Here is an 11,572-nt window from a genome sequence, read left to right as displayed (position 1 = left end):
AAATGCGCACGAATTGAGCTCTAGTTTGCACACGTTGACTTTTCCAAGCGGCCGTGACTTTGACCGGCTCACCGGAGCTTCTCCGTCGGCCATTGATCTTGATGTTGGGCTCAATCGATGCATATTGACCTGGGGAACAAAACGCTTAAGTTAATTGCTCCGATTATCACCAATTGGCCTGTCAATTTGATCATCCAAATCACCCCAAGTACTGTTCATATGCACGGGCGTTACGAGGAAGATGATGCACTGTTACGGACCGGTTCGACCGGTCCGACCCGTGAGTCGGCCGGTCCGAACCAGGTTCGAACAGATGAACTTTGCACCATTTTCAAAATTAAACAAAATTGGTGGGGAATTTTCACAATTAAACTTCAAAATTGGACTTAGGGGCCTGAATTCTTTGTAAAAATGTGATTTTGCCCAGAAGTTTTTATCAATTTATACAAAAGCCCCAAATTTTTCTAAATTGGCAAATTGGGGAAAAGTTCAATTGAGTACCCTAATGATCAAATTGGACCAAATCAACCCCGCCAATCAATTCGGAAAGTATAAAAACCTAGGGGGACGGTCCAATTTTACCATGATAGTCCCTAGGCTATGAATAATTTCAAAAATTGCCAATCCTAGGGACTAAATTGCAAACATTTTGGGGATTCTTACCCAATTCGTGCAATTCGTGCAATTGAGGGTGCAATTGATCAAATTGAAGTTCAAAGGGATTGCAATTGAATGTCTAGATCTAAAATGTGCAAAAATTGCAAATAAAAAGACTCAATTGGTATTTTTGTGCAAATTCAACTTTAGGTATTATAAAGGAACACCTAAAATTGAGTTTAATTTTTTATTTTTCTTGAGGTCAATATGAAAAAAGAATTAATAGAAAAATATTGGACATTTTTGTGTATTTTTGTGACCTCGAAAAGTATTTTTTATGAATTTTCTAATATTTTCCTATTTTTTGAAAATATTAAAAAATGTGAAAAATATGAAAAATTATTTTTTGTTCCAAATTGGTTCCTTAAGCTTGGCCAAGGCTTCCAATGTTGATTTTTTGTGAATTTTTGAGAATTTTTAGAAAATAAAACTAAAGGAAAACTGATTAAAAATCGGGTGTCAACACCAACACCCCACACGGGCCGTAAGTTTATCAACTTCCCTGGGATCTAACGGCAACGAACTTAACCATGAAATGATAAGCACATGCGGAAGCGAGAACTACACTCCGTACAACATAATTAAATACAATGACTCAGGATGTAAAAGAGAGATTTAAAACTTACTCCATACATTTCTTAAAAACGTCAAATTGACTTCAAAAGTTACTACTTGATAATTCTCGAAATACAACTTCTTTTAATAAAACAAGGTAGATGAAGTTTAACCTCATAGAGCTATATGGGCGAACACAACCCCAAATATAAAAGCAGCTCTCTAAGACTACAAAAAGAAGTACGATCAGGTAAGGTTAACGGTTCATCTACTTCAAAAGGGCATCTTCAAAAGCCAATCCATGGCGATCATGGGACTTCATCATTTGGGACCCGAAAATTGTTATCCCATGACGGGATGAGAATAAATCTCAACAAGTTATTCCTAAACCTAGACCAGGCCAGTAGTACCTCCGAAAAATTCCTAAAACAGGTAATTCTACTTTAAGGGACAATTGCTCAGCAAGGAAAATGACAAAAGCACACTACAATCATAAGTTAGAAGTTCGCAATTCAAGTCATGCTTTACGGTTTTAAGGTCGAGTTTCGTACTTGGACATTTCACAAATCACAAGATCATAAAGGGTGTTTCCTATTGTATATCTCAATTACATACCAATCATTGATATCATATTGCCAAGTGCTCGCGTCATAACGCTTCAGGCCATTTTAAGCATTAAGACTCGCGTAATCACGCATCAAGTCATTATAAATATTAAGACTCGCGTAAACACGCATCAAATCGTTATCTCACGTTTAATGCCTCAAGATAAATTCAATTCCCCGCGTATCACACTTCAGGGTATTATGTGATCTCATATATATAATCAATTCGTTTGCTTAGCCAAACTTGAATTACGAGTCAATCATGACCTAAACAACACAAGCCATGCCAACTAACCATAGCACTTGTTCGAGCAAACATGAATTGCACAATCACAAAGGACATCTCATGGTTCGTCCACTATGCCCCAAACACATCAATTCATTCATGTTCCACATCATAAGGTCAAACATACTAGGAGCAATTTATCCATTCAACCAATCGATCATTTCGATCCCTCATGACCGAATACAAGGTACTTAGATAGTCAATTCCAAATGCTCAATTCACATTGGCAAACCATAGCCAAATATAATAACGATAAGTAATCAATCCACAAGGGCACCTCAAGACCAAACACATATAGGGAAAACAAGTTAATTTAGCCACGTCCATGCATCCTCGGCGGTATCCACCTACTGATTTCTACATCCAGACCTACTCTCAGAAAAATTGACATCTTTCTAATTTCTTTTTTGAGCAATCTAACTCAGAATCATGTTCCTCATGATCTTACGATCGTGTGGGAGGAAACGGGGCTCAATTCGGACTCCGGACGACCTTGAACGAGCCATTTCAATTTCGACGCGCGCTGAAAAACGGGATTTATGGATCTCTCGGGTTTCACACATTCTTCATACAAAAACTACCCTAAAATCCTACCAATCCAATTTTAAACCATCCATTAGTAATCTAAAGTCCTAGACTAAGTTTAAGAGTAACTTACCACTAGATTCAAGCTTGAAAAGCCAACCAAGGGGCAGCTAGATTTCACGACCAGATCTGGAATAGATTTGAGGGCATGAAACAACCCAAGAAACTCCTTAGAATAACCCTACAAGTCCACGGTTCCAATGCAGGGCAGCAGCTATTTTGGCTCGACTTTGCAGGCTCTCAACGACTCGCGGACGGCGGTTCAAGGCTCACGGTGCTCTTTCGAAGGAGGGTGATCGATGGTGGTAGTGGTGAGGCATCCCGGTGACCAACGAACAAGGCAACAAGAAGGAGATGGTGGTGAGAAAGGGGAGAGGGAGAGTGAAAATGGGCTCTTGCTTCTCAAGAGCTTGTTCCCAAAGCCAAGGGAAAGAGTGAGAGATTGAGGTGATGGGTTGTCTTAGACTAGGCTTTTGACTTGAGGGGGCTTAGTAGACTAGGTGGTTGAGGATTTTAAGGAGAGTTGTCTAGGGAGTCACATCAATAATTCCAACTTTTGGCTTCTTGCAAATAACAACAAGAGGAGCAATCTTGTAAATCCAACTCAAGTCTAAAGACTACTTTACCCTTAATGTAACTTGAGGAATGAGCTCTAATCCAAAGGTAAAAGAGTAATTTCTAATTCCATCTATATCTCACTTTTCTAATCATTTTGGGACGAACCGTAAACTTAATTAACTTTGGTGAGGCGACGTCCAAAATATTCATATTGTGATCCTTAAAAGTCCGATGCCCAAGTTCGAAGTCCAATTTAATGGCTAATCCCAATCGATTGCAACTCAATTTATCTCAAACTAACGGGCGGCTCTTTAGGAGTTACACGTATCGACCTTATGATTCGTATCATACTCAAGCTATGGCGACCTTGGTTGTCATGTGATTGCGAGGGTCGATCATTAGTTCCGAAGGACGCGATCGTCGGGAAACGGTTTAGGAATGTTCACAAATTATACTGTGGTTAAACGGAATCACCCGTGATCCAATTATATAACGCTAGCAATTTGTTCCTTAGTCGTTCTTGGATCGGCCTATAATAGTTCTAAACCTTCCCTCAACAACCCTTTTGGCCAAAGCGTCGATCCATGGTCAAGTTCTTAGGTCCACGTACCCATTTCCCGCTTAGCCATTCCCCTTCGGTTAGTTAACTCAAGAGTGATCAATTTCGAGTGAGATTTACTGAAATACATCGATGACATTTCATTACTTCGAAAGGGTCGGATTTCAGAATGTCACATAATATAGGTTAGTCTTTTTCCTCTTAGAAAGAAAAATCATAAAGAGAGAATAATTATTTGGTGCATGTTCCTTGCAATTATCTTGATTTTTCGCTGTTTAATTTAATTGATTGTGCACCCACATGATAACCTATTTTAGTGACTTAGGTTAAAATTTAATCGAGTTGCTCGACAAATGATTTTCATTACAATGAATCGGTAATGAAAGGGCATTAGAAAACCTAGCGTAACCAAGTCCCCAATTTCATAATCTCTAGTTCGTAGAAGTAATTTAATTCTCCCACTTAAATTGATTAGTGGCAACTCCAAAATTAAATATATTTTGTGAAAGCCTCAAACTCTAAGTTGAGATTTGATATGGGCTTGGGAGAGTTCGAACTAGGGTAATTAAGTAATTAGTCCGGTAATCCATTAACCTAAGTTTTTTTGGCATTGAAAATTTAGTTCGCGACACCATGTATTGGGTTTGTTTAAAAGGGCATATGTTGATCGTATTTTCAAAAGATTCAGCATGTAGCACTACAAGCCAAGAATTGCTCCTGTCATTAAGGCTGATTAACTGAATATGTTGTAGTGCCCTCATACGGATCGAGAAAGGCCAAATGAAGAATGTACCTTATGCTAATGCACTTAGAAGCATTATGTGTGCTCAAGTTTGCATTAGACTAAACATTGCTTTTGCAATAGAATTCTAGGTAGATATCAGCCTAATTTAGGACATCATTGGGTTACTACCAACACGGTTTTAAGGTACTTAAAGAGAACAAAAGATTATATGTTGATTTGCAACGAAGTTAAGGACCTGTATCTAGTAGGGTATTTAGATTTAAACTTTACCAGCTGTTAGAAAGACATGAAGTTGATAATAGAATACATCTTTATGTTAGCGGTAGTGCAAGTATCATGAAAAAGTGAGAACCATAAATCTGTATTAACTCTTTGCATTGCGGATGGAGTTTCTAACATGCTTTTCGGTTGCAACTTGAGCTATTTGGCTCTGAAATCTCATTAGGAAGTTGACCGTATTTGATTTTATGGATAGGCCCATACAGTAATATTTTGAGGTGTTATCCATTTTCCACACTACTATATTGAATCATAATAGTAGAGTTAAAAGAATTCGTGATCATGGATATATCTATGTTCGCCGATGCAATTACTGTCATGATTCAATGTTTGAGACTTTATGGGATTGGATTGAGTGATAAGAATATCTCTAGACTGTTAAGAAAAACCTCTATCCGATGTGAAGTTGACAAAACAATCCATGATCTTTTTATCTAAGTTAATGCAATGAAATACTTGTTTGGCAAATTATCCATAGGTATGGATTGAATCTAGTAGAAAAGGCTCGGACGTTGTTTTAAGGGACTCGGGCGCTATATCGAGCTCGGATGTTGAGCGGGGAGCTCAAATGTTGGAATGATGCTCAAACTTTGAGAGGATTATTTAATGTGCAACGACCAGATTGTAAAGAGATGTGTTCAAGATGATTTAATCGATATATTACATGATCACAACGGCAAGTGATTAAGTTGGACTCGTACTTGAAGATTCTTAGTCATAAAGATCAATCAAGGACGTGGATTAACGGAGATGAGGATGACTCACCTAATGAAGTAATCTATCTATGAAAACTCAGGATCACAATTGTATGGGTAATTTGATCCAAAGAGGGATTCTCTCCCTTGTCAACCTCAATGATTAAGAAATCTTTTGTATACAATCTAGTCCAAACGAGGAAGTTTTAGAGAGCGATCCTCTGGAGATCTTGCAATGGGTAGTTAGAGATGGAGGAATATAAAAGGACACTTCAAGGATGAAGAATTAGAGACAAGAGAACAGAATTTAAAATTCCAAGATAAGAGAGTTTCACATCCTTTACATACATTTGATCTTACACTGTAATACTTAGAGGAGAACATACAAGTGTAAAAGTGTTAGATGAGAAGTCTATTTATCGAATTTTAACTTCTGAGCTATTCACTAGTGGAATCCAACCGATCGATTGCCAGCGTGAAAAAGTTAACATAGGCTTGCATAAAGCCGAACCACTATAAATCATCTGTATACATTCTCTTTCTCTGATTATGATAGTTAAATTGTGCAAAGCGTTGTATCCGAGAATATCTCTAACCTTACTAGCTATTATCATCCGAATGAAGCTCTAAGTATATTCGTTTACATTCCGTATTAATTTTCATAAAATCCTCAAAATCACCTTTTCACCCCCTCTAGGTGACAACGCTAGCCACAACAATTGGTATCGGAACCTAGTGCTCATATTTTTTTGAAGTCATTACTTCTAAGCCAACGATCTTTATGGCTAGCAATTTTGCTCCCACATGGATTGAAGGAGGTAGCAACAATAGACCATCTTACTTCGAGGGAAAGAAGTATAGTGATTGGCAGAATAAATTCAAGGCATATCTCAAATGCCAAGACACGCAGATCCGGGAAGTCGTTCAAAGAGAGGTTGATCCATCTACAAGCACTTCATGCGGTTCAAATGCAGGCAACAACACTAACATTACTTCCACAACTAGTCTAACTATCACTAAATTAGCAAAGCGAGATGCAGTAGATGCTAAAGCTATTTATTCATTTTGTAGTGCATTGTCTCCCATCGAATACAAATGCATTGCAGATTGTTCCTCTTCAAAAGCAATATGGGACAAACTCTACATAACGTACGAAGGAATAGATAGAGTAAAAAGACCAAAGTCAACATACTCATCGGCTAGTATTAAGCTTTCAAGATAAAGCCTAATGAAACGGTGAAAGAGATGTTTGATAGATTCACCGAAATAGTGAATGACCTTACCTATCATAGTCAACTCGTGTCCGGACCGATGCGAGTGAACAAACTTCTGAGGGTACTCTCAAAGGAATGGGATAACATCAAAACTTCCATTCGAGAGACTTAGAGGATCTTACCTTTATCCATGGATGAACTCATGGAACTTTTTAATCTTACGAGGATGAAAGAATCAATGGAGAAACACATTCAAAAGTTAACAAATCTATTGCTTTGAAATCTAATGCTGATTACGAAGATGGAGACGATAAAGAACTAGTACTCATTGTGACATCCTGTATTTCGACTCACTTTCGAAACTTTGAATGAATGAAATATCTCATTGATGTATTTCAGTTAAATCTCATTTAGAATTGATTCCTCTTAAGAAGACTAACCAAATGAGAATGGCTAGCTAGAAAAATCAAGTACGTGGACCGAAGAACTTGATCCTGGACCGACTCTTTGGCTATGAAAATTGTCGAGGAAATATTTTGAATCAATACAGGCCGATCTTAGAACGGTTAAGAAACGATTCGGATGATACCCTATGCTTGGATCACGGGTGATTCCGTTTTGACCTCGCACGGGTTCCGGACGTCCCTAAATCATTTTCTATTGATTGTGTCCATTGGGACTAGTGATTGACCCTCGCAATTACATGACAACCAAAGTCGCCAAGGCTCGAGTAATTCTTAAACGTGATATTAATCATGGGTCGATATGCGTAACTCTTAAAAGCCGCCCATTAATTTGAGATACGGTAAAATTTCAATTAATTGATATTGATCGCAAATCGGACTTCGAAATTAGACGTCGGACCTTTAGGGATTCCAATAATTATATTTTGGACGTCGCCTCATCCGGAGTACGGTTACTTCGCAGCTTGCCCCAAAGTGTTCAAAAAAATGAAATTGGGACTAGAAATGGGAAAAGACCCATTTACCCTTGAAAAATACCCATTTCTCCACTTTTGTCAAGAGGCATTTCGGTCATTTACCCCCAGTGGCCTAAAATTGACCAAGTCAATTGTGAAGGAAGTTACTAAATTGCCCTTCTTGCATTTCAAGAGCAAATGAGATGAATTATTGGTGGACCCCACAAATTTCTCTCTCTTCATTTCAAGACCAATAATACAAGATCAAAATATCTACCAAAAATATCCTAACATATCCTAATGAATATTTCCATCATCTTCTTCATAAATTGCCCTCAACTTTCTCTCACCCTACTATCTCTCTAACCTTGGCCGAATTCCCTCACCACCGCCACCACTACCGCCTAAACTTCACCAAACCATAGCCGGCTACCCATTGAACTACCAAAGCTAAGCTGCCACCGTGAGCCACCCGGAGTCGCCGGATTTTCGTGGATTAAAGCAGGCCGAGAGAGCACCGCTACGGCCGCCGGTTGGATCAAAATTTTCTTGACATTTTCACCTTAGAATTTGCTCCATTTTTAAGGTGAGGAAGTTTCTAATCCTTGGTTAGGTAGCTAGGATGCTAATGGAGTATAGAATTGAGTAGTTTTGGTGAAAAATTTGTTTGGTTGCTCTTGATGGTACCTTGGCCGAAAATGAGAGAGGAGAGAGAGAGAAATTTTGTGGTATTGATGTGAATAGTTTTCCATGATTGGAATTGGATGGCTATGATTGAATCTTGCTTTATGATGCTTTAATTAGATGGCCTAGATTGGATCTTACTTTAAGAAGATTGATCGTACGGCTAGGATTAATTGTGGCTTTAATATACTTTAATCATGTGGTGGTGATTAAAGGTACGTTATGACATTTAAATCGTACAGTCACGATTAATTTCTACGTTAGCGTGATTTAATCGTGTGATATGTATTAATTGCACGTTAGCATAATTTAATCGTACGGTATATATTAATTGCTACGTTAGCATAATTTTAATCGTATGGTGTAGATTAATAATTACTTTAGCATAAATTAATTGTGTGATTCCGATTGGCCAATAGCTTTAGTGTGATTTAATCGGGTGGTCTCAATTAATTAATTATACAACGTGAGTGAATCACGTGGTGCCAATCGAATATTACTTTAGCATAATTAGATCGAGTGGTCTCGATTGAGTGGAAGAGAAAAATTAGAAGGATTGTGTGGTCTCGATCTCTTATTAGAAAACATTAGAAAGATCTTGTGGTCTTGATCCGCTAATCGGGAAGTTTAACGAGATCATGTGGTTTGAATTGATTAATTGGGAGGTTTTATGTGATCGTGTGGTATCGAGCGAGCGATCGAGGGATTATTATTACTACATGGCCTTTATGATGAATAATCGAGCATAAGTGCGAAATTTTACCCCGAGGCGTTATTACGCGGGGTTTATATTTATAAGACCATATTTTACCTTGAAGCGTTAAATGCGGGGTTTTGTTTATTATTTTATCCCGAGGTGTTAAACACGTGATACTAACCTGAGGCATTATTACGCAGGTTATATTGACCTGAGACGTTATTACGTGGGTCCGGACTATATAATGGCTCGAGACGTTATTACGCGGGTCCGTCCATATATATTATAGCCTGATGCGTTAAACGCAAGCTTTCGAGTAATGTGGCCCTACTAAAGGCGTGGCAAGTATGGAAGAAAGAATGAAGTGTATTTCTGGAATTTATTTGTGTGATCCATTGGTCGAGTGAGAATTTGTTGAGAACTGTTCAGCTAGGATGTGTCTGGAGGCGCTAGCGCCCTAATCTAGGATTAAGGACTTTCTTACTAATACTTATTCTCACCTTGTCGTGGGTTGCTATTTTTCAGACCCTCCACCTCGTCCATGAACAATCCGCCACAGAGATTTGGGATATCGCGGGACATGGAGACAGTAGTTACCGAGTATCCAGTAGGGGATGATAAAGTTTACTATCAGTATACTACTACCATCCGGGTAGATGTAGTGGGGAATTTTTGGAAACCCCATACGTATTTGGCATGGACGTACCGCCATGGGGACATGTTAGTAGGACCGCTAAAGGGCTTCGACTTTCCTTACGATAGAGTTGGGGAATGGGACCCCACCGAGGCTGCACCTCTTGATGGCGTGGTGACGAGCCTAGACATCGGCCGTGAAGACCCGAAGCCGGACCTAGAGAATCCGAAGCTTAAAGAGGATGTAGAGGTAGTAGAGCCATCTGATGTGGAAGTATCCTTTTAGGATAGTGGCTAGGCTTCGACCACTTGATCTTTTTGTTGTATGTGGTTATAAGCTTGTACGGTAGCCTCTGAAGCCCCAAGCTTGACCATTGTAAAGGATATGTGGATATGTATATAAGTTTTCCTTTTCTCGTCCCAAGTTATCGCATTGTTATTTTTTTTTGTACGGAGTTGGTTTTTACTTCCACATGTGCTTGTCTTTCATGTTGAATTCGAATTTTGTTGGCCTGTTGATTCGAGAGAACCGTACGATAAGTTGAGGCCAAGTGGGATGTTGGCGAGCTCGTAGGGTTTGGATCATGACATCCCTATTTCATCGATATCAGAGCAAGATCAGCTCGATCTAAGTTTGGATGAGATATGGAGTGATAAGAAGCGATGACTTTGGGATGGTTAGATAGAGATACCCTAAGTATTTATTGGGGTTAGATGCATTATGCATGGCATTTGAATATGCGCCTATGATTGATATAATTGATTGACTTCGTGCTGAGTGTTTAATGTTATTTTGTTAAGCTATACTTAGAGCTTTACGGTTGAATAGTTGTTGGCGTTCTATTTATTGGTGTATTAAGTAGTGTGGAACTACTAGACTTGAGTAGATGGCTTAGGTCTTTAATTCCTTAGTGGAATTATAATGACTCAGGTATTTTGAAAATTAGCGAAAATGGACAACCGAGGTAGAGGTTCTAGAGGAGGTTCCAAGGGAGCATCTAGTTCAAGGACAACAGTTAGGGAGGATCAAGAGTGAATGGAGTTCTTAAGGCTCTAGAGGAAATTGGAAACCCGATGGGTAGGCAGACTCAAGAACAAGCTGCCGTTATTACCCAAGCCGTTGCTGCTGCTGTCCATGGAGTAAACGTGAACCAAGGGAATGACAATGAAAATAGACAGATGCATCGGTTAGTAGAACAGTTCTTGAAGTTGAAACCGGCTAAGTTCACTACGAAAGGTGATTCAGAAGTTGGTCCTTGTTGGATAGAGGATTTGGAAAAAGCGTTTGAGGTTTTGGGGTGCACGGAAGAGGAAAAAGTGACCCTAGCAAGGTATCGGTTGCGGGATACTGCCGGTGATTGGTGGAAGGGCACCAAAGGAAGAGTTTTTCCTAAGGGTACGGTTCCGAAGTGGACCGTCTTCGCCGAAGTCTTCAATGGGAAGTATTTCTCCGAGACTACTCAAGAGCAGAAGATGTTGGAGTTTCAGCAACTCCGTCAGAACCGGATGAATATTGATCGGTTTAAGGCTGAATTCTCAAAACTGCCAAAGTATGCACCAAGGATAGTGGAGAATCCTCCGGACAGAGCGAGAAGGTTCCGGGACGGATTGAGGCAGGAGCTTTGTAATTAGTTGATTTTTCTAAGTCCGAGGGACTACGATGAACTTTTGCCAACAGGGTCAAATGGTGGAACGTGATATGAGGGAGAGGGCAGTCACATCTAGATCGCAGTTTATGCCGGCTAGGGACAACCGCCGGTTTGGTAAAAGGCCTCTGATGGGAAATCGGTGCTTCATCCCTCCCGTTAGAAGAAATAATGGGAAACCGGCATACCAATCCAATTGGAACTGCCGACTTTATGGAAGGAGGCACGAAAATGGACCTTGCCCCGAGCGAACGG

The 11,572-nt window shown here is 39.5% G+C and overlaps 1 protein-coding gene across 1 annotated transcript; it reads left to right on the top strand.

Annotated features, from left to right (window-relative positions):
* The first annotated feature begins 10,745 nt into the window (after positions 1–10,745).
* LOC115757207 lies at positions 10,746–11,303 on the top strand. The gene has a single exon (XM_030697345.2). It carries the CDS (start codon positions 10,746–10,748, stop codon positions 11,301–11,303), a length of 558 nt encoding a protein of 185 aa, XP_030553205.2.
* The last annotated feature ends 269 nt before the right edge of the window (positions 11,304–11,572 follow it).

Source organism: Rhodamnia argentea, chromosome 1, assembly GCF_020921035.1.
Source record: "Rhodamnia argentea isolate NSW1041297 chromosome 1, ASM2092103v1, whole genome shotgun sequence".
NCBI classification, from domain to species: domain Eukaryota; kingdom Viridiplantae; phylum Streptophyta; class Magnoliopsida; order Myrtales; family Myrtaceae; genus Rhodamnia; species Rhodamnia argentea.
Note: the sequence above shows the minus strand (reverse complement) of the source record. Positions and strands in the feature narration are given on the sequence as shown.

Coding starts and splice junctions, on each gene's coding strand:
- LOC115757207 (XM_030697345.2), top strand. CDS start 10,746: ATGGGTAGGCAGACTCAAGAACAAGCTGCCGTTATTACCCAAGCCGTT.